At 37.5% G+C, this 22,365-nt stretch overlaps 1 protein-coding gene across 5 annotated transcripts; it reads left to right on the forward strand.

Annotated features, from left to right (window-relative positions):
* Positions 1 to 978: 978 nt before the first annotated feature.
* On the forward strand, positions 979 to 18,542 carry ampd2a (adenosine monophosphate deaminase 2a). 5 transcript variants are annotated; one of them, XM_077726857.1, is made up of 19 exons: positions 979 to 1,105; positions 1,357 to 1,427; positions 10,572 to 10,702; positions 11,671 to 11,801; positions 12,174 to 12,242; positions 13,097 to 13,208; positions 13,316 to 13,502; positions 13,959 to 14,100; positions 14,174 to 14,263; positions 14,765 to 14,894; positions 14,999 to 15,193; positions 15,279 to 15,410; positions 15,746 to 15,909; positions 16,096 to 16,222; positions 16,289 to 16,452; positions 16,531 to 16,651; positions 17,264 to 17,437; positions 17,514 to 17,624; positions 17,701 to 18,542. In XM_077726857.1, exons 2-19 carry the CDS (start codon positions 1,409 to 1,411, stop codon positions 17,908 to 17,910), a joined length of 2,409 nt encoding a protein of 802 aa, XP_077582983.1. In that variant the 5' UTR covers positions 979 to 1,105; positions 1,357 to 1,408; the 3' UTR covers positions 17,911 to 18,542. The 5 variants fall into 5 exon arrangements, with proteins under 5 accessions (XP_077582983.1, XP_077582984.1, XP_077582982.1 ...); XM_077726858.1 differs by having other exon boundaries at positions 1,063 to 1,080; XM_077726856.1 differs by lacking the exons at positions 979 to 1,105; positions 1,357 to 1,427 and adding an exon at positions 2,414 to 2,862.
* The last annotated feature ends 3,823 nt before the right edge of the window (positions 18,543 to 22,365 follow it).

Here is a 22,365-nt window from a genome sequence, read left to right on the forward strand (position 1 = left end):
TCAGGATTGCTGACATCTGTTCCCAATGCGTTTAAATGTTTCATGTGCTTTGGAAAAAGAAACTCATGGTTTCCACTGATGTAACTTTCTAGTTGGTTTATGAGTCAGGGTCAGTTCTCAAGAGGGGGAAGCGTTCCAAAACAAACCATCATACTGCTGTGACGTTTTCTCCCAAGTACTTCAGATCTAAAGGAGCCTTGCAAATAACCATGGTTGCTCCTTTTGTCTGAAGATTTCTATTATATGACAGGTTATATAGCCAGTTTTAAAGTGCGTACACCACAATTACATGACTTCAACATATAAAGTAGCTCCCTGCAGTTTATAAAAGATGTGTCACCAGTATATAATTTATACTCCAGTGTGATTTATGTGTTCAATTATTCACAGATTATCATACTATTTCATAATGTATTTTTTTCACAGAACCACAAGAGGATATTTTAGGTGTGTTAATAATTGTCGGTGGGTAGACTTTTGACCCTGGTATCATTCAAGGAATATTTTTTCACTCTTTCTCTGCGTCTTGAAGACAAATAAATGTAAAACACAATATTTATGATTGATGAAAGTAGGAAAACTGTCAGATTAGTGAGATTTTATTTAGATTAAAACCCTAAAGATGATCAATACTATGAAGTTTTCAGTGCAAATAATGACTTATTATCTGGGACACATATTGCTGATTATTCTATACATATATACTAAGCAGTTTCAAAAGCACACTGCTTTCAATTGTATAAATTAGTTAATGGGTGACAGTTTATAGTGATGGACTTCAATCACCCAAAGAACAATGTGTCAGCAATTCTTTATATTTTTATTGTCATCATCCTTTTTAAAGTTATTTTATGATTATTATCAGCACCATTATTATTAATATTATTATTATGTTGGTGTCATCGTTGCCTCAATGTCAGCTTCTATTATTTGTATTATTATTTTTTTAATCATCCACTTGTGGATGATGACGTCAAGCAACAAAGTACAAGTGACTTTTGGGAAAAGATAAGAGCGTTACAACAGGAAACACCTAACAGTAACTTCTCGATGGCATCCGTTTAAGTTTATCTACGCAAAGTGAGACTTTCTTTACACATTCAAGGTAAAAGATAAAAAGAAACGATGTGCGTTAGAATTTATTCCAGCGTTATTGTAACATTTGTTTGGACGGTGCAGTCACCATTAGTCACGTGCGAACTCTAGCCGATGGATAATTAAAAAAAAACAAAGCTAAACTATTGCATCTAATGTTTTGAGCATACTTCAAAGTATTTGACTTGTTTACACGGGATTGTGTTATATTTATGTGTTTTAAACAATCAGATCAAACATTGTTTCGCCGTGTTTTGACAGAGACTTCCTGCTTTAGTCAACTGTTTCCCAGACCGTCGATTCATTTGCAACTATGTCCGGGCCAGGGGGTGGTAAGTCACAATATTCTCATACTTTTTACATAAACTAAGAATACTGTGTTATGTATGCTTTAAAGTTGTTTCCGGATCACATCTTTATCGGTCTGTGTTTGCGTTTACATTAGTGTTATGATGTCACGTGACTCATCCATTGTACGCACGCACAAACACACGCGCAAATGTCCATTCATTTTTATTTATTCATTTTTCTATACCATTTACGATCATCAATGTGTGATGGAACGGTCAAATCACAGTTGACTTTGAATGAGAAATAATTTGGATCCCACAGATAACTTATTGTTTAATTTCTCATATTGATCTTGGTCAGGTAGTGCAGTAAATGCAGTAAATGTACTTTGATTGGTAGTATTGAAAACTGCATTGCTCAATATTGTGCATGTTTTACCATAGTTTAAACAAATAGCTTGATATTGATTCTTATGAGGCACACAGAGGTTTAGAGTAATTATAAAACCATCTTTTCCACAAAAATCCTGTTTACCAGGACAGGGTTTTTTTTTCTTCCTTCTTATTAAAACTTCAATTTCAACGTACATCCTCTTGAACATTTACTTCCATACATTTTTCTCATCACTAGATGGTGTGGTTGACTGTGGTTCTTGTTTCAATCTGAGTAGAAAAGCAGTTGACCTTTCAAAATATAATTAATACAATTTTCATCTTTTAAAAATCAGTTTTTGTTTAATTTATAGGTGTTTTTTTGCTCAGATTGTGACCTTTCCTTAGTGCTATTTAAACCTGGATCTATTTCATCAAGAAACACAAGCTAAGACAACTCAAAAACATAAGCGAGCTTCAATAAACCTCATGTAATTTATCCCATTTTACTCAATAATGCAGTAGTATCTGCGGTCTTGGGGTCTGCTTGTGTATAGCTGCTATTTTTAGACCAATGAGGGGTGGGGGGGGGACAACTATTGTCCTTCGGTCACCTTCCTGCTCAGGCCATCTAGTGGTTTTCCAGCTGTCACACACTAGCCACACTCCCCATATCTATGGTGTCCTCTCGGGGCTGGATCCCCTTACATTAGCTCTTTGAAGCATCTTTTCTAGTTGCCAGGACAACCAAGGAGGATGGCCATTAGTAAGAGCTGGGTTATCCGTGCTTTTAGCTCGCCGTTACGTAGCGTTGCTCCTAACCTGCAGCTGGCTAGGAGGAGGAGCCAATTCTGCAGAGGAGCATCTCGTAGCCTCGCGTGGGTCCTGCTACCTCGCTGCCCCAATGTAAGGCAAAACTCCAGTGTCGGAGCTTCTCCTCCTCCCTCTCTTTTTTGGCCACTGCGCAGCTCTGGCTGGATTTTTTTTACAAGCTACGTAAGTGCAGGTTGCAAGATGTCGGCATCTTTTTCCACCAACGATAATTCGGGGAAGCCCAAATCCTCGTTTTGCAAGAGGGGGAGTCTGCAGAGTACTACAAGCCCTGGTGAGTGACTTTGAGGGAGGGAGCTTTTAGGGAAAATAAGAATGGCTAAATAGTTAGTGTTGTTGTTGTTCAGGACTGTTTGCTGATGCAAGAAGATGTCAAAAGTTTGTAGGAATGTTGTTTGTCTATTGATATGTGGGAAGTATTTTTTTTTTTAGCTGTGGTTGATTAATTGTGTTGGATTTTTTTTAAAGAGGAGCTATTTGGACACCTATTCTGGGCTTGTAGTGATGATATTTTTATCTTGAGGGAAAGGATAAGTCCTTATCTTTGTTTACACTTTTGCACAGCTGTGTAAGTAGTCTATCTTGTCCATTTACTTGTCAATGTGTCGACATGAAGGGATGATATTTTCTTCAATTTCAGTCCATTTTTAAGGGAAATTTGCAATTCTTTCAGGTATTGTTTATTATTATTCATCACATTTTATTACATTTTTAACACGCTGTAATTATTTTCTCATGAATAACAAATATTCCTAAATATATGAATATACAACCTTCATTTTTAAATGAATACTATTAGTTGACGTTAAAATGTTATAAATAGCATCATCTTCTTGTTTAAAATCTTCGTTCCAAATATTCTAGCTTCCCATATTTAAAAAAACGATGCATTTTAAGTCATATTAAAAGTCTAAAATGTAAATTATTTAGGCTACAAATACAAGACACTGCATGCCTTTTTAATTAGTTACCACTATTAGTTTATCATAGATCAAATGGAGGCATGACAACACTATGGATAAGTAATGTTTATTGATTTAATTATGCAACCCTATCCTCGCATTGTCTGCTTTAGCCAAGCGCAAATATGTATTTACATGTCTGCTGCAGTAGGTACTGTACAATATTTGCCAAGGAAGCCCATCTTTGCTGCAGTAATAAATAACTTAGAGGTCTCTGCAGCCATTTCCATGCTCTCAATTAGTCGCTTGGCTGAACCGTCTGAATCCCGGCCGGCCGGGTCCGTCATAAGAGCCACATGTGGAGAATTAAAAAAAGTCCTGCTTTACTTTTGGAGGGGAAAAAATGACTACCATTGAAAACATCTTAAGCATTATCTCTTGATAAGCTTATTTTTCAAATTTCAAACTAGTATCAAAATAAAGTCCCCATGGAGAAAACCTAAGCACCTCCTATCTTGGATGAAATGAAATATCTATTGTCTATAGTATTCTTAATTCTGTATAATCTGACCATGGTTGGTTAATTCGGTTGGTAATGGTGGTCTATGGCTTAGAGTACATGATCTTTTCCTTGTTTATATGGGAAATTCAATGCCTTTCTCTGGCTATGGATACTTTGTGTATAACTGAAGAGGTCTGTCAGTGGTGGAAAAGGGATTTAAGGAGGGCCTCAAGTGCAATTACCCTAACAGGTGGAAGAGTGGGATTCAAGGTCGAGTAGATTCTCTGCACATCCATGCTATGCATCTTTTTACCAGTCCTGCAGTTCCAACACAGTTAAAACATATGATCAAATTCATGGCCATTTACTATTATCACGTTGTAGTCAGTGAAAATCATGCCTTTCCATTGTTGTAAATAGTTTTATTGGACAGAATGTCACACGTCAAAACAAACGGGAACATTCATTCACCACTGGCCCCACGAGTGACTCACCGTACAAATCAGGTCATGTCACAGAGTTCTTTTTCAACACGCATGAATATGATTGATTGCCTTGTATTGCTTAAGTGTGGTTAAGCCCAATACTTTGCTTGGTTTGATCCCCTTGGAGATCAATTTTCAGTTTACTGGCATATCGTTTAATCCCAAATGAAGCCGCCGTGTCAGTTGAAGGATGCCCTTTTATCTCACCTTTGCAGGTTGAAGAATGTCCGACAACACCACTCTATTTATTACAAACACATACTTGACTCAATAGTCCTGCAAATGCTGTAAAATGTCCCCTTCAAGGCATAATTAGCTTCAATTTCATTAACTGTCTAATTTAAAAAGAGCATAAAATGTACAAAACATTCATTCTAAATTATTTGTGGAGATAAACATGAAATGTAAAAATATTTCAAGGATATATAATGAAGGAGCCATTTATAGAGTTCCTTTTGGGTATTTAAATTCAATTACTGACAGTTTTGTTAGACGTTTTGCAACTGAAGCGATCGATTATTTAAGGGTAGACAAGTTATGGGATATTCACTGTTGCCACCAGAGCGCAGTGTATACTCCAAAAACAAAATACAACACTTTCAAAGCAAACCATTACGGCATAAAAAACATACAAAAAAAACCTGAAATAGAATTCCTCTTAAACCTGGGATGGTGCATTAAAAATAACTCAAAAGTAAAAGTAAATATTCGATATAAATAGCTGCTATGCCTAAAATATCCTCGTTAGATTATAACCATAATCAATGGGGCACTTAAACCATGAGCTAAATTATTTAAACGTAACTTCAACAAACTTCATTGATATTAATTACTATTTTCTTATTAACTAAGGGTTAGAAAGAACGTCTAATTGGGGAGCCTAATGGATGTGTTGGATCCAAAATTTTAAATACAAACTGCACATTTTAGGAAAGAATGTGTATAATTTGGTCGCAAATTCATCCAGATTTTTTGGTATAGTTTTCAGATTAGCTCACTGCTGCAATGCCTGTTTTTATTCCTTGTATTGGAAGACGAAGTACAACAGCTATATTCCCATGTGCCACTGATTAGCTCTCTGGAAGAACAAGGTCGAGATTAGTGTTTCCCAACCTTATCTGAACCAAGGCTAGCTTTGAAAATTCTCATGGAACAAGACAAAATAAAAAAATGGCACCAAATGAAGATTTTTCACATTTTCTCGCATTTATTTATTCATGAGATGAACTCTAAGCTAAAGGTATGATGTTAAATTCATCTTATTTCATCCAGTGTAAGACAATTAACCTATTTTGTTGACTATTATACATCAAGAGTATAGATAATTCAACAAATATGCATTTTCTGCAGGTAAGCATATGAAATACAGCACTGAGGACCCGTAAAAATGAATAATTTGTAAGATAGTTTAGCAATATGTCTAACTTTAATAGTCTTTTGTTATATTTTGGCTACAATTGTATGTAACAGTTGATGTATTTTAGTGTTACATGGTTTAGGTTGCAAAGTTAAGGCTATTCAAATATTTGTTCCTCTAATGTGCAAAGAAGCAGTGCGTGTTTATTGACTATATGCTATTTTCAGTTCCATGGCATGTTTTTAAACCTTGACATCAATAATTCAATTGAACTTTGGAGGTCTGAAATATTCGTTTTACTGGATACATGCAAAGGAAAATACAATTCTTGTCTAATCATTCAAGTAATGAAAATAATTGGCATGTATCTAAATATTGGTTTGGATTATAAATGCATGCTTGGTTGCATTATGTTTGCAACGGCAGCCAATCACAAGGCACTTATTGACAAACAAGTTTGGACATTTTAGGACAAATGATAGCCTCAAATGAACTTGACATGAATATTTTTGGAATGTGGGAGGAGAACAAAGACAATGCTAGAAAACAAGCACGAATGGGAGAACATATTAATGCAATGTAATGATAAAAACACCTTTTCAGAAAATGCAATTTTTTAGAGGAATTGCATGGGAACACTTCAATTCTGTCCATAAACTGTGGGTGATTTTTTTGGGGTGTTTAATGGTCACCTATTTATTTTTAATCACTTCCTGATTTTAAGGTGATTAAGGGTCCCTTAGTGTTGATTAATTTTGGAGTAAAAATAATAATTGCCTATGGCGATGTTTTTTTTCGGAATCCGAGAAGCTCAAGATGAATTTGGAACAGTGGAAATCAATCAAAAAATATATTTGGATGGCAGAAAAACAAATCTTGGTTACTAGTGAAATGCAGCAGGAAAGTAAACTTCTTGATTGGATGAATAAAATAAGTTCTTGAATGTTTTTGCCGCAAGAAAGAAAATGCAATACAATCATGAGGCAACTTTGTTATGGGGGGAGGGGCTAGGAAGTGGAGGAAAGTAGGAGTGGCTACATGACTAGGACCGCCTCCATTTTAATGCACAATGAAGCCTGGTTTGCTTGCTCTGGGTCCCTCACCCTCCCCTTTTTTTATGCCACGTGGTATATATTCCAGCCCAGTATTTAAATGCAGTAGCTTCAAGACAGTCCTGTTTGTGATCCACTAACCGGTATGATCCGGGAAGCAGCTGAGGGACTCACAGAAGCAAGAGAGAGAGAGCGTGAGAGAGCGAGAGAGCGAGAGGACTGAAAGGAGGGGAATGCCCAGTCCAACTCCATACTGAGAGCATCACAAGAGAAGGAAAAAGAGGGCACATTTTGCAATCCCAGTTCTACAGCAGCACACGATCTGGCAAAGAAAATATCCCGTCTCTCCTCTTCTGACGCTCTCTATCCGCTGTCATTCTCTTGTTGTGCATCGGACCAGCGGGGGGAGGGTACATCGACCGTCCCAGGCCTAGTTAAATGTCCCGGCATCCTGCAGGAGCTCAGACCAGGCCACTGCGACAGTAACTGTGAGAGAGAGAGAGAGAGCAGGACAAGACAGAGCAGAGGAGGTACCGTAACTTACACCACTCGATCATGACCACTGCTCGGTTGACTGTTCTACAAGTTTAAACACCTTCTTTATGGTTGACACAGAAGGTTTTTTGGACTCAAGAAATGTTACACAAGACCCAGATCAGGTGTTAGGAAACTCTTCTGGGTGTATAATATGCTGACAATCTGTTTTCCGTATGGAGAAGGACAGGGAAGAGGTGGCTGCGTCATGCATTTGCTCAACCGCTCTGTTGCTATGATGCTGATCGAAGCAAAGCTGGATGGGGCTTCAGTTTATTGCAGTGGGTGGTGGACATTATAAGGGCATCTGCTTATGGTGGTGTAGTTTCTTTCCTCTCAGTACCACTTTAGAGTGTGGTGAACACACATGCCAGACACCAATGTTGGCATCATTGCTTGAGATTTTGCAGTGTTTTTGTCTGAGCAGTTTGTCATGTGATTTGTATTTGGTAGTCTGATAAAATCAGGCAGACTACTGTGGTCTACTGTTTCCTCGCGGTGGCTGTGGCAATGCCAAACTCCCAAGGACTGGGAACAAAATTACTATGAACAAATTTCAGTTTTGGAAAGACATTTTAGGCAAGTGCACATCTATTTGTTCGGCTGTAGGATTAAGGTTCAAGACGAAGAGCTAAAGTGGAGGTTTATTCTCATCTTTGGTTGTTAAGAAGCATCCATAACTATCCTTGGCCTTATGCCAGAAAAGAGAAATCTCTCACGGGGAAAAAAATAACAATCATAGTATATGTTCCTCTTTTTTTATCTAGTTAAAATTTAACAGTCGATACCATATTGAAAAAGGCCAATTGAACTTTTCCTTTTGTTTTTACACCCTTTTCCATTTTGTAGGGAAGTATTTGTACAGCATTTTAATTTGCTTTGTGTAAAGAAAAAACAACCAGTTTCACATTTTCACTTTAGTTTCTTCCTTGTCCTGATGTGCATTTGACAATAATAATTTGGCAAAGGCGATAATGATATATTTTGCTCTCCACATTTTAACGTATTATTGCAAAACAGGCTGTCAGTGCAAGGGTGTGATAATAATATCTAGTATGTGCCAAGATGCTCTATGATGCATGTGTATAGGAGAATATTTTCTCACTCTAATTAACATCATTAAAAGCATTGGGCTGCTTTTTCTTTTTATGGGACTGTGTGAATTAATTAATGTAAAAAAAAGGTCAGATCATAGCCATTGGCTGCTTTCTATCTATAGTTCCTTGACTTGTTGGTGCAACATTAAAAGCTCCATTTGCGGTTGTACCTTTTCAACAAAAGCCTTGCGTAAAATGTTGCTCCCTTGATAATCATTGATTTGAATACGTTGCCATAAACTAATCACTCAAAAAAAAAGATAACTGAGACCGTAGTGGAAACATTGCTCTTCTCTATAGTGGCCTTTACCCTCTGTAAATAATGATTTTCTCATCGTAGCAAAAGGCAGAACCGCTAGATTTTTTGATAAGATTTTGACGTATATTTGACATCTTGAGTAAGAGTGTACTTTTTGTCCTAGCAATTTGGAGCATGCTTCATTTATACAATACCAAGTTGAACAGTTTCTCATACAATAGCATTAGGAAAGGGTGTCCAGTAGTAGTGTTTTGCATTGATATTGTAAAATGTGGTTTGACAATATTCATTTAATAATTTCCTAGTTTATAACAAAACAAAATTGCTGCTACAATTTGGTAGACAGGGCCTTTCAGTTTGAGCATTAGATGGGTTAAAATGGGCCAGAACAGCACTTAAAATGACGGAACTGGATCATTTTGTTGGAAAATACAAGCTTTTTAAAGAATCAACAACATTCTTGAGGCAAGAACCTTCCTCGAACTGTAACAGCCGATTCATATGAACACCCCAAAAAAGGACCTCGCCAAAAGGAGGAACCAAAAACAATTGGACAACTCTGTTGAATGGCATGAATGGAACTGCTGCCAAGAATATCTGACATGAGTTGTTTACAAATCGCGCAACTTGATTTTCAATGCAAAATTCAACCAGTCCTGCAAAAATACCAAAATAAATTGTTGTTTTTATTTAGTTAGTCTGCCTGTTGCTGGGATGGATGTGTCCTACTGGTACAGTAACATGATGTGACAAAGATAAATAGTGTTGCGGTTACTGGATTAAGAGTCATCTGTGGTAGGCAGGCTGGGGATTACTAGATGCTAAACTGAGGACGACTATCTGTGTGTTGACATGTTTTACGATGTCACTGTCCTCTATTCATCTTTTTAGACAGTAGCTATACACAGTAACATACTAGTTATCTGAGGATGAACTTTCCTTGAAATTCTCTTGAATTGCAAAGACCAAAATAGGAAGACATTTACTAGTTTTTCCTTTAGTTGTGTTGACATTAGTCGAGTAGAGTGCACTCCGTCATCTGTTTTCAGCAGTTCTCCATAATGGAAAACTCCTCTGTGTCAGCTTCAGCCTCACTTTTCGTTTTTTAAGTGTGGACTATACAGTCTAATAAGTGCCGTTTAGGTCACTTTATATGGATTTTCTTGCTGTATTGTAGTGGCTCTTGGTGTCTTGTAGTAGGGCACTTTTTGAAATTCTGTTAGAAGTACACTAGGAAATATAATTGCATATTTGAGCATGAACATTGTTCATATATCGATTACTGCAGGCAGTTTTCAGGCAAAAAATAAATAAAAATACAGCTCTTTCATAGACACATGTAAAAGAAACTATTTTTTGTAGCTCGAAGATATAAGTAAGGCCTGCAAATGAGTGGTTAGCGCGTCTGCCTCACAGTCCTTGGGCCTTGGGTTCAAATCCTGGTTGGCTGGTTGAACACTGTCAATTGATTGTCCGTTTCAGCTGTTTTAACTTCAAACTGACACGGTTTAACTGATTGAAGTCGTTGTGAAGGATTTGGCAGTATCTGGAACACACCATGTGCTTTTACACTCCATTAGTCCACTCAGTTTTATTTATGTTCACTGACCAAAACATTAGTTATTCAAGATACACATTCTCAGCTGATCCAACCCTATCCATCAAGATTCCTTCTTTTACAAAGATTATAATCCTCAAGTCTTTGGATAATAACATCACAAATATAACATTACCAAAGAAAGTATTGCTATTTAAAAGCAGTCTACTTAATCAACTTTTATTTGAATTTTTTCAGATCTTTTTGGTGTGTCTGGGTCCAAACCCCTCAAGCCTCAGCGTTCCCTCCCAGGGACACCTGTCTCTTTGAAACAGTTGCCAGTTGACCTACGAACCTCCATGGAAGAGAAATACAAAGAGATTGCAGAGGTGAGAATCCAACTCTGTTATGTAAAGGTACATTAAATTGTAATGCATTTGATGTCTTTCAAACTTGGGTGGCATTGAATGAGTTAACATTGCTTTGTTTATACTACTTTAAAAAAGACTGTTTTATGTGGTCTATTTTTCAATGATGCCAATAAAGTCTGAAAATTACAGGAATATCATTGGAAGTCAATAATAATAATTAAAATTGGCAGAAAAGTAAACATTTCATTTTCTGAGGATCATGTTACAATATTTTTCTAAGTTATCCTCTGACTAACATGAGACTGCAGCTAAAACTAGTTTAGAAGATCGTAATAAAAATGGGAGTTATTTTAGTGTCTTTTATTCAAGGGAAAGAAATAATTAAGACAATACGGATCCAAGTTAGGACCCTGTTTTTTTAGGGCATCCTGATATTTATATGAATCCAGTTTAGTGAAAAGTAATTGAAAAGAATAAAGTTGTTTTCGTGGTATTATCAAGTATGGCATTTTTATATGTATGTGTAATGTCAATATTTTTGTCGGCAACAACCTTTAATTTTGTTCACGTGTGAATCAAGTTTAAAAAAAAAAGTGAAAACTTTACAAAAAGAACATCTACGCCTTCAAGAAAAAAAATATTAGAAATGCAGTCATGCCAATAACTTCACAAAATATTATGATAAAGATTTGCAAGATACTCTAATGACAATTTTAAAGGATAAATGTGTAAATTTCACCAACAAGTTATATGCTCCTGTTGAACTGTGCCCATTTTGAGAGAAAATGTATGAAATCGCATCACATCATCTTCATCATATTGTGAAATTCTACATCTAGATGATAACTTTAAAATATGCACTTCTTGGACTCTGAGCAATATCAACACGGCCAGTGACAGATGATTCAACCTTTGCCAGAGATCTGGTTTATTTTTCACCGTTCTTCCTCCCATTGACGACTGCATTTTCCTACTGTTGACGTCAGGAACTGTTCACGCGCAGCATGGCGGAAAGCGAGATGCGCAGCGCCCCCTATGAGTTCCCAGAGAACAGCCCCATCGAGCAACTGGAGGAGCGCCGGCACCGTCTCGAGAGGCAGATCAGCCAAGACATTAAGTGAGGAACTTAAAACATGCATACAAAAGCGCAGTACTACTATATCACATCCTTCAGTATAGCAGACGAGTGTTGGCTCCCACTCGTGCTTGCTTTACTCGCTTGAACGTAAACACAATGAGATGACTTGGCGCTGTTTGCATTTCCACCGCTAATCTGATGATTTGGGTCATTATGTTTCTGAAAATCACCTTGATTACTTCAAAATGCTAAAAATGCTTTAAGCAGAAGGCGTGTGCTTGTTTCTATGTGGTTATGGGTGTCCTATGTATAGCAGTATTTAGTCAGTGAGCTTAACTTTTCATCTGCTCCTTGTCCCTCGCCGTCCTTTCCTCCACGCTTCCCTGCGCCGCTGCCTCGCACGCCGCCAAGGCTTGAGCCCGAGATCTTGGTCCGCGCCAAACAGGACCTCCTGAAAATCGACAGTGCTACAGACATCGAGTGAGTGCGCTCTGCTTTACTTTGTGATTTTGCTCGATCATTGACCTGCTATGATTGTAGGTCATATGAGGGATAATCAGGTAAGATGTGGGTTGGAAAAATTGTAGAGTATGGCCAATGTCTGCCTTCTGGAGTCAAGTAAAGATAGTGTTTTAAAATTTATAATAAGATTAAATAGTCACCATGAAAACACTGTCCCTACATCACAAATATTCACCTATTGTAGAGGGTCTTGGAACCTATTAATCATGACAAATTAGGTCAGGGGTGGGCAAATTTTTCGGCCGAGGGGTCACATTGACATTAAAAATTTGCCAGATGGGCTGGGTCCGCACAAGATACGATACATATAAAAAAAGTGCATCCGTTAACGGTAAATATGGAACATAAACAGAAAAAAAGGACTAAAGTATTAACATACTCATCACTCATCATTAAAGTAAAAAGGAATGCATTAAGAAATAAAATAAAAAACATTATTTGGACAATGTCGGCGGGCCGGATTGAAAGGCCTAGCAATAAATTCAGAGTGGCATAGCGATAAATAACTTCTATGATAGTAAAAGGAGATATGCCGGAATATACTTTACTTACAAAGCTCAGTGTTTGACCACTGGAGGACATTTTAAACGTATAATGCCTTAGACCTCCTATTGCCCTTCACTAGGAAGTTGATAGATGGTATTTATTACTCGCTGTAAGGGTACACTCTGTTTATGCGACTTGAAATATTATAATCTGATGAGATAAGGGGAAAAAGGCTTCTGTTAGAGATTAATTCAACAAAGTTCTTAATATGGAATCGACTCATTAATATGTTTGAACTCAGAACTGCCCTTTCTGACTCTATTAAGGTTAATGAAGGAGAAGAGTGTTGATGTTGGTGATCATGGCTTTAAAGCACGGGAAATGCCAATGGAGAGAGAGTATCAGCGGGTCTCAATATCTGGAGAAGAAAAATGTGGGGTGAGGAGGAGGGCTTTGTTTGCAGCATTACATTTTTTAAAGAAATCGACCACCATGGTTTTTCCAGCTAACCTTTATGCTCCTAAATATTTTTTCCCTTCCTTCAGGTGCCTTTCACTGACTTGGTTGATGCTGCCAAATGCGTGGTGAAGGCTTTGTTCATTCGGGAGAAATACATCAACAGATCCTTGCAGTCCTTTTGCAAGACCACAGCTCACGCCTTGCAAGATCTCGGCTTGAAGCCGCTGGACATGGGAATCTACGACAGATTTCCCGAGACTCCCGTCGATGCCGGTAAGTATCACATAAATACTTTAAAACTCATCAATGAGGTTTTAGTTTTGACACTGTGGCAGTAAATCTGGGAAGTCATATTTCAGTGAACTCCTCTATACTAAACTCCAATGCATGGAAATGTGTGTCATTTTAGGAGATCATTTATAATCAAGTCATCTGCCCTCATTTCTTGCTGCCAAATCTGTATTCATCACACCGCATGATTGCCTTCTTCTAACAAAGAATAGTCTTTCTCCATTCAGTTTAAAAAATGTTTTCTTTTATATTTCTTCTATATATCTTGCAAGCCATCCTAATTTCTTACAGTTCTATTCTGCTTTATTTTAAAAGGGTTGTTAAAAATAGTAGTCGTTTCTAATGCAAAAGGAAATACTATATCACCTATTTTTGTAAATGACATTATTGCTATTTGGGAGCACTAAGAAATAACGTGCTATTTTTTCTTTCTTACAGATGCTCCTGTCCACCCTCCCGTTTCTGAGACACACCCTTACGACAATCTGGACCCCAAAAATCTGCCTTCAGATATGGGATATGGTTGCAAAATGATCGATGGGATAATGCATGTCTACACTAAAAAGAACAACATGGAAAAGTAGGTTTTATTTAATATGGGAGGTGAACTTGCAATTGTGGGTTTGAAATTTAATGGACCTCTTTATTTTTAGAGGGACATTATTAGATCTTCCGTATCCTGACTTGAAGGAATATATCGCAGATATGAATGTAATGATGGCTCTCATCATAAATGGCCCAGTGTAAGTATTAGTTGAATGTGTTATTTTTTCAATTCAGTATAGTGTTAAAATTTAGGGTTTATATGTGTACGTTTGCCTTTTTTTGTCAGCAAGTTTTTATTAGATTGTACTATGTAATTTCATTCTAATAAGGGAGTTCTAAATTCTTTACATTATGACGAATTAATGTTTTAATCTTCCATAAAAAGTAATATTTAAATATTTCAAGAATAGTATATCCATTCATAATATAAATACAATATAATATCTGACAGTACCTGCATCATTATGATCATTTTGTACTTTTTGTGTTTATTCATATTTATATTTTTGTTTTTATGTCTTTGCCTCATAATACTGATATTTTATCCTCTATGTTGGTAATGTGACATTTTGGTATTAATATTTCATGATCAGAAACAGTGTAAAATAGAATTTATATTAAGTAACTTAATGATATCATTACACAAATTATATTAAAAATATTGACGTCTGTTTGAACTTTTGATTTGTCCATTTCAGGAAGTCTTTTTGCTACCGTCGCTTACAATATCTAAGCTCCAAATTTCAAATGCACATCCTCCTTAATGAGATGAAAGAACTGGCTGCCCAAAAGAAAGTTCCTCACAGAGACTTTTACAACATACGCAAGGTAACATGAGTACTACAATCCACAATCCGCATAACCAAATGACTCTTCTACTAGAATTGATTCTTTGTCCATATTGAATAAATTCCATCTGAATGTAACTTCAGGTAGACACACACATACATGCATCCTCCTGCATGAACCAGAAGCACCTGTTGCGCTTTATCAAGAGGGCCATGAAGAAATACCCTCAGGAGATTGTTCACATTGAGCACGGACGGGGTCAAACTCTCAAGGAGGTGTTCGAGACCATGAACTTGACGGCCTTTGACCTGAGCGTCGACACGCTGGACATGCATGCGGTGAAAAATTAAGAAAATTAAGACAATATCAGTTTATGAGAGTATAATAATTGTCTGACTGATTTTGTTGTTTTTTCTTTTTCAGGACCGCAACACATTCCATCGCTTTGACAAGTTCAATGCCAAATACAACCCTATTGGAGAGTCCATTCTTAGAGAGATATTCATCAAAACTGACAATCATGTTGAAGGGAAATATTTTGCACATATAGTCAAGGTTTGGAAGAAGTTTCTTACTGCATGTTTTATTTAAAAGTGCTATGAAATAATTACCATGTAAAAAAAAAAAGGAAAATTCCTGCACTTATGTAATTTTACATGTTTTATATTTAGTTATTTATGAGTAATTCAATGAAAACATTGTTTATATGCCTTTAGTGGTGAATGAGTTAACTATATAGTAATCTTCCTTTTCAGTAGTATGTTCAATTTTTTTTTTTTTATCGTGTCAACATCCAATTTAATGTTTATTTGGAATCTCAGACTTTAGCTAATAATACTTTTTTTAAGAACTTTCAATGCAAACATGAACATTTTGGTATTTTTTTGCAGGAGGTTATGTACGACCTGGAGGAGAGCAAGTACCAAAATTCTGAGCTGCGGCTGTCCATCTATGGTCGCTCCAGGGATGAATGGGATAAGCTGGCACAGTGGGCTATAAAACACCGGGTGTATTCCGATAACGTGCGCTGGCTAGTTCAGGTGCCACGCCTTTTGTAAGTCTGACTTTAATGGAAAACCCAATTCACATATTCTTGCTACTGCATATATATCTATTTTAGTGCTGATCTGGTACACAAAATGTGGTACGTTACCATTGAAACTGTCAAACTGTTAATGTTGTTACTGTTGCTGTTACTTGGAGGGTCAAGTGTTCTTTCTATTCTTCTCTCACACTTCAGTGACGTGTATCACACAAAGAAGCAGCTGGCTAACTTCCAGGAGATGCTAGAGAACATCTTTGTGCCGCTGTTTGAAGTCACCATCGACCCCCAGAGTCATCCCGAGCTGCATCTCTTCTTGGAGCATGTGAGCGTCCATTTTTTAGACCTAACTCTTAGTTTGCCAGGCTAATTGCCTTTCCCCATTCTCCAGGTGGTGGGCTTTGATAGTGTGGATGATGAGTCCAAACCTGAGCACCACATTTTCAATCTAGACAGTCCTTTACCAGCCAATTGGAGAGAGGAGGACAACCCGCCCTACTCTTACTACCTCTATTACACCTTCGCCAATATGACTGTGCTTAATCATCTGCGCCGGTGACATTTTGACTCCATGTTGCAATTTAAACCGACTTTCCTGTGTTGATTTAATTTCTATGAATCCGTCTACCACAGGAGACGAAACTTTCATACGTTTGTGCTGCGACCTCACTGCGGGGAGGCGGGGCCGATCCATCACCTGGTGTCGGGTTTCATTCTGTCGGAGAACATCTCTCATGGTCTGCTGCTCAGAAAGGTCAGTTGCACAACAGTATACTAGTGTATCGATGATGTCATTGCAATGTGAGAAAGTCGACATTTTTATTTTTTTATATCTCAATGCACTTGAGGTATCAAACTCAAGGACTCCGGGGGCCAGATTCGGCCTACCACGTCACTTTCTGTGGACCGGGAAAGTTAATCATTGGCATAGACTTCTTTTTTTTTTAGCTAGAATAAAAATATAGTCTGTAGTCTTCAATAAAGGGTCGTAACCTACAGATATATGCAAATATTTACATGTTTCAATTGAAAAAATAAGAATATTTGCTGTTTTCAACCTTAATTTTGAAATAAAATGATGAATTCATCAAAAGAATATTCAGTTACAGCTTGTTTTTAATTAAAAAAATAATACATTACCAACAAGCATTTACAAGTGTTTTTTTCTGAAAAAGAATGCAATTTGAAATAAGAAGAGTATTTATTGTTGTTTGTTGTAGTTGTAGTTATTTGTATTATTATTATTTTTTATGATAAGACAATTGTTAGCAAGCTGAGCATGTGTTGCAAAACTGTGTGACAGCTGCTGCAAAAAAAGTGAAAAATGGTTGAACAGCTGTATTAACAAACGTTTTTGACCCCGCAGGCCCCTGTACTGCAGTATTTGTACTATCTAGCCCAGATTGGCATCGCCATGTCTCCTCTGAGCAACAACAGCCTGTTCCTGAGCTACCACCGTAATCCGTTGCCAGAGTATCTGTCAAGAGGTCTTATGGTATCCCTGTCCACCGATGACCCTCTCCAGTTCCACTTTACCAAGGTCAGCGCCAGTATATAGTTGGCGCAGGAAATGAGCAGGATGAACCAACAGTGTTTGCATGTGTGTGTTTGCCCAGGAGCCTCTCATGGAAGAGTACAGCATTGCCACTCAAGTATGGAAGCTAAGCTCCTGCGACATGTGTGAACTGGCAAGAAACAGTGTTCTCATGAGTGGCTTTTCACACAAAGTAAATGATTCTGAAAATCTGCTTCCGTACGTTCCAGAAAGTTTTGTTTTTTAAAAAAGTACTGTTTCTCCCTTAGGCCAAAAGCTACTGGCTGGGTCCCAGCTATTACAGAGAAGGTCCGGAAAGCAACGACATCCGCCGCACCAATCTCCCCGACATTCGGGTGGCGTACCGTGCCGAGACGCTCTCCGAGGAGTTGCAGCTCATCACGCACGCCGTGCGGACCGAGGAACTGGAGCCCATCAGCGAGGAAGATTCCTTATGCATGGGGCCTTTGCCCAAGTGACGTGCCAGCTTGTCGTAAGGAACTCGTCCTAACCCGCCCACCCGCAACATCCATCCATTGATCCATCCACGCTTATATCGCGCTTTTAGTACTTCTACCTTTTGCGTCAATGTCGGACACGCTGCACAAGCAAAGGTTTTGCGGCTGAAAGCACACAGTCACAATTTACGATTCCTTTGGCACTTCTGGCAGAATTCCTCTAAACATTCCACTGCGAGAGAAGAATGCTCATTCCACATTGACTAGGATTTTGTTTAGTTTTTTTTCTTAAAGATCTATTATTATTCCTTTTGCATGCGTCGATTGAGCTGCCCATAATAAGCACCACGAGTTCAGTGCCTTGTTTGTAGACAGCGAGCTGGTTGTTCAAACTGAAGCCAACTAGTGACATGCAACCATCTGAAGCAGATATTTTACTTCTTTGCATGCTTGCACGTTGACGCAACCACTTGTTTGTTTACAAGATGTAACCTAAACAGAGGTCTCTCTCTTTCTCTGTCTAAAGTTTGGACTCTCAACTCAAAGTTATTTTTGAAGGAAAATTACTGTTTTCAAACGCTGCTGTGGGTCCTGGTTTTTGTTATGACCCAAGGGTGGGAAAACTATTCCAGAAAGAGCCCCAGTGGGTGCAGGTTTTCCATTCTAACCCACTGAAAAGGTAAAAGAAAAATATGTTGGTGAAGTGGACCTGGAGGCTGTGGTTTATAGACTGGGACACCACGAACAACATTGACCGTGTAATAAGTATCCCGCACCAACTCGTAACCCTAATCATGCTCAGTGTTATTCAAGCTATTTGAAGGATGAAAAGCAACTGCAGCAATGCCATGAGATACGAGTGACCTGACTTTGACGTTTTTAGAAGAGGCAAGCACTTCTTTGGAGGTATAACAAATAAGTCGAAAGGCTATTTTATTAATACTTTCACAACCAAAATGATGGGGCTTCCATTTCGTCTTCACTAGCATTTGAGCTATGACGTCATTGACATTTAAACCAATAGCATCAATGTAGCTGTGTTGTAATGCTTCACACTACTGATATTTGAAAAAAACTAAATGCACAATTTATTGATCTGACTTCTAGTCAAAGATAATTAATTCACTGGCTGACATTCACGGTAATGCATGTCTAATCCAATCATCATTAAGTTGAGAAACATTCAGTATTAAGTAAATAATTATTGGATCCTTCATTTTCCAAACTGCAAGAATTCTTGGGGGGTGCTGGAGCCTACCCCAGCTAACTATAGGCACCTGGTGGGGGACACACCCTGAATTGGTGGGCAGCCAATTGCAGGGCACAAGATGGATTACCATTTACGTTTTATATCTTGGGTCAATTTATACCACTCCCTATCCACTGGACCAATAGAGTGAAATTAGATAATCATTACATTACCCCTATAAAAAACATTGAAATAATATATTTTAAGATGCTGATAGAACATATTTTTTGTGTTTTTGAATAATAGTTTTGGGGGGCTGGCCAGTTCTCTTAAAAAAAGTATTAGTTGGCGCTATACATGCACTTGTTTTACACGGCCTGTGAGTTCTAACTGACTCGTTCACTCCGTGTGTAGTTGGAATAATGAAAATCACCCACACTGTGGTATCCTTGCTTAGAAACTCTTGAAACTAGTTCTGGCTTGTTCAGATTCATCTGTGAGATAGATTAAAGGGAAATATTATATTGAAGAATCCATCCAAATGATATTTGTAATATTACATGATTTTTTTGTTTTACTTTAGTTTTCTGTTGGTTTAACCTCCTATGACCTTTTTGGGTTGTCAAACACTACAATGTTACATTTTGGACTACAAAAGCCTGGCGTCTATTTATGATATGGACATCATTTTTCTCAGAAACTTTATTTAAAAAGATAATTCTTTGGTTTTACACTCATCAGGTCCCAATTAGCCTAAATATCAGAGATAAAATAAAAATCTGGGTCTTAGGAGGTTAAAGAAAAAAAATGTCATGAATTTATCGCTCATTTTTAATTGTCAGTGTCCATCTTTTTCTTATTTTTAACAAACATTCTAATTTGATTGGTTATTGTCTGACATACAGAAAACTGTAGCACACCCTACCTCATATGGCTAAATCCTGGAGCTGTGTTTATTGCTCTTGTCACATAAATCATATTCAAATGTCAAAATAGTATCACAATACAACAATTAATTCTGAGGAACTAGTACTGGGATCTAGTGAGATAATCAGAATGAAAGATTAATACGTCTTTGGTGAGAGTTGTCTGAACAGTTTAAATAAAGCACGTTTATTCATGAACTAATGTGACCGGCAATATTTTTATTTATAGGATACATTACAATCATTTTTACTGATAGTTATCAGAAAGGTAACCTTTGTGGTTGAACTTTACTGTAGTAATTAACATTCTTGTGTGGTGCTGATGTTTTTTAGGAATGTAAAACATGTGTATGTAGACACACACATTTCTATTTATTTATAGTCAAGACCTTACAATAATGACAAAGGAAAGTTGTAGTCAGTTTGTGGCGCAGAGGTTTGTTCACCGGACTCCTGTGTGGGAGATTTGGGTTCAAATCCCGGTTGAGACACTTTTTCACTTAATTGTTTCTATGGACTTCTTGTCAAGAAACTCAAATGATTACAAAGAAAAGTGTAGTCACTTGGTTGGCGCAGAGGTTAGATCACTGGACTCCCGTCTGGGAGACCTGGGTTCGATTCTCGGTCGAGACACTTTTTCACTTAGTTGTTTCTGTGGACTTCTTGGAAAGACACTCAAATGATTACAATGAGAAGTGTAGTCACTTGGTTGGCGCAGAGGTTAGATCACAGGACTCCCGTGTGGGAGACCTGGGTTCGATTCCCGCTGCCGTCGTTTGGCTGAAAATACTTGGAAAGAAGAATTGGTCAATGGAATAAGAAGAAGGAAAAAAAAAAAAGAAAAAACTTTTTAATTTATATGAAACACTTAGTCATACTTTTCAGTAAAAGGTTAAATTCCGAACTGCCTTCGGCAGTTCGGAAGACAGTTGAAGGACCTGTCTGTGCGAAAGGCGTTCTCGGGTCGGCCTTCGGCCGACCCTCGACCGCTTGCTTGGTCAGTGAACCGCCGACACCGGGAAGCGAACTCACGTTCTCTCGGTGCAAAGGCGAGTGTGCAACCCACTACACCAACTCGTGCCCCACTTATACATAGGTGTTGAAACGTTTTATCCAAGGAAATGGGGTGAAACACTTAGTTATTTTTTGGACAAAATGCTTCATCCACCATTGAAGACTTATTAAGTTAAACACTTAGGCATTTTAACTTATTATTTTAACTGAATATTTGGAAAATCTTTGCCGGCACTGGGAATTGAGCCCAGGACCACATCGGTGGCAGACTGATGACTTAGCCACTGGGCCACCAAGCTGTAAGGGAAAGCAGTAGTACTTATAGTTTTATCCAAGGAAATGGGGTGAAACACTTAGTCATTTTTTGGACAAAATGTTTCATTCACTACTGAACACTTATACACTTAAACACTTAAACACTTAAACACTTAGGCATTAGAACTTATTCTTTTAACTGAATAATATTTGGAAAATCTTTGCCTGCACTGGGATTTGAACCCAGGACCACACCATAGGCAGACTGATGACTTAGCCACTGGGCCACCAACCTGTAAGAGAAAGCAGTAGTACTTATAGTTTTATCCAAGGAAATGGAGTGAAACACTCAGTCATTTTTTGGACAAAATGTTTCATCCACCACTGAAGACTTAAACACTTTGGCATTAGAACTTATTCTTTTAACTGAATAATATTCGGAAAATCTTTGCCTGCACTGAGATTTGAACCCAGGACTACAGAGGTGGCAGACTGATGACTTATCCACTGGGCCACCACCCCGTGAGAGATAGCAGTAGTACTTGTACTTTTACCTCAATCATTTACCTGAATAATATTGGGAAAATCTTTGCAAGCACTAGGATTTGAACCCAAGACCACAGAGGTGGTAGACTGATGACTTATCCACTGCGCCACCACTCTACAGGATTAGATTGTGGTATTTGTTGTTTTGTCTCTTTTCACTCTCAGATCACACTTTGTACTTTATGACTTATTCACTGGACTACAGGCTCCCAAAAGTAAGCAGTAGTATTTATTGTTTACCCAAATAATATATACATGATATATACATATATATACATATATATACATATATACATATATACATATATACATATATACATATATACATATATACATATATACATATATACATATATACATATATACATATATACATATATACATATATACATATATACATATATACATATATACATTATACATATATACATATATACATATATACTTATATTCATATATACTTATATACTTATATTCATATATATACTTATATACTTATATTCATATATACTTATGTACTTATATTCATATATACTTTTATTCACA

The sequence above is a fragment of the Stigmatopora nigra genome, chromosome 10, assembly GCF_051989575.1.
Source record: "Stigmatopora nigra isolate UIUO_SnigA chromosome 10, RoL_Snig_1.1, whole genome shotgun sequence".
In the NCBI taxonomy this organism is placed as follows: Eukaryota; Metazoa; Chordata; class Actinopteri; order Syngnathiformes; family Syngnathidae; genus Stigmatopora; species Stigmatopora nigra.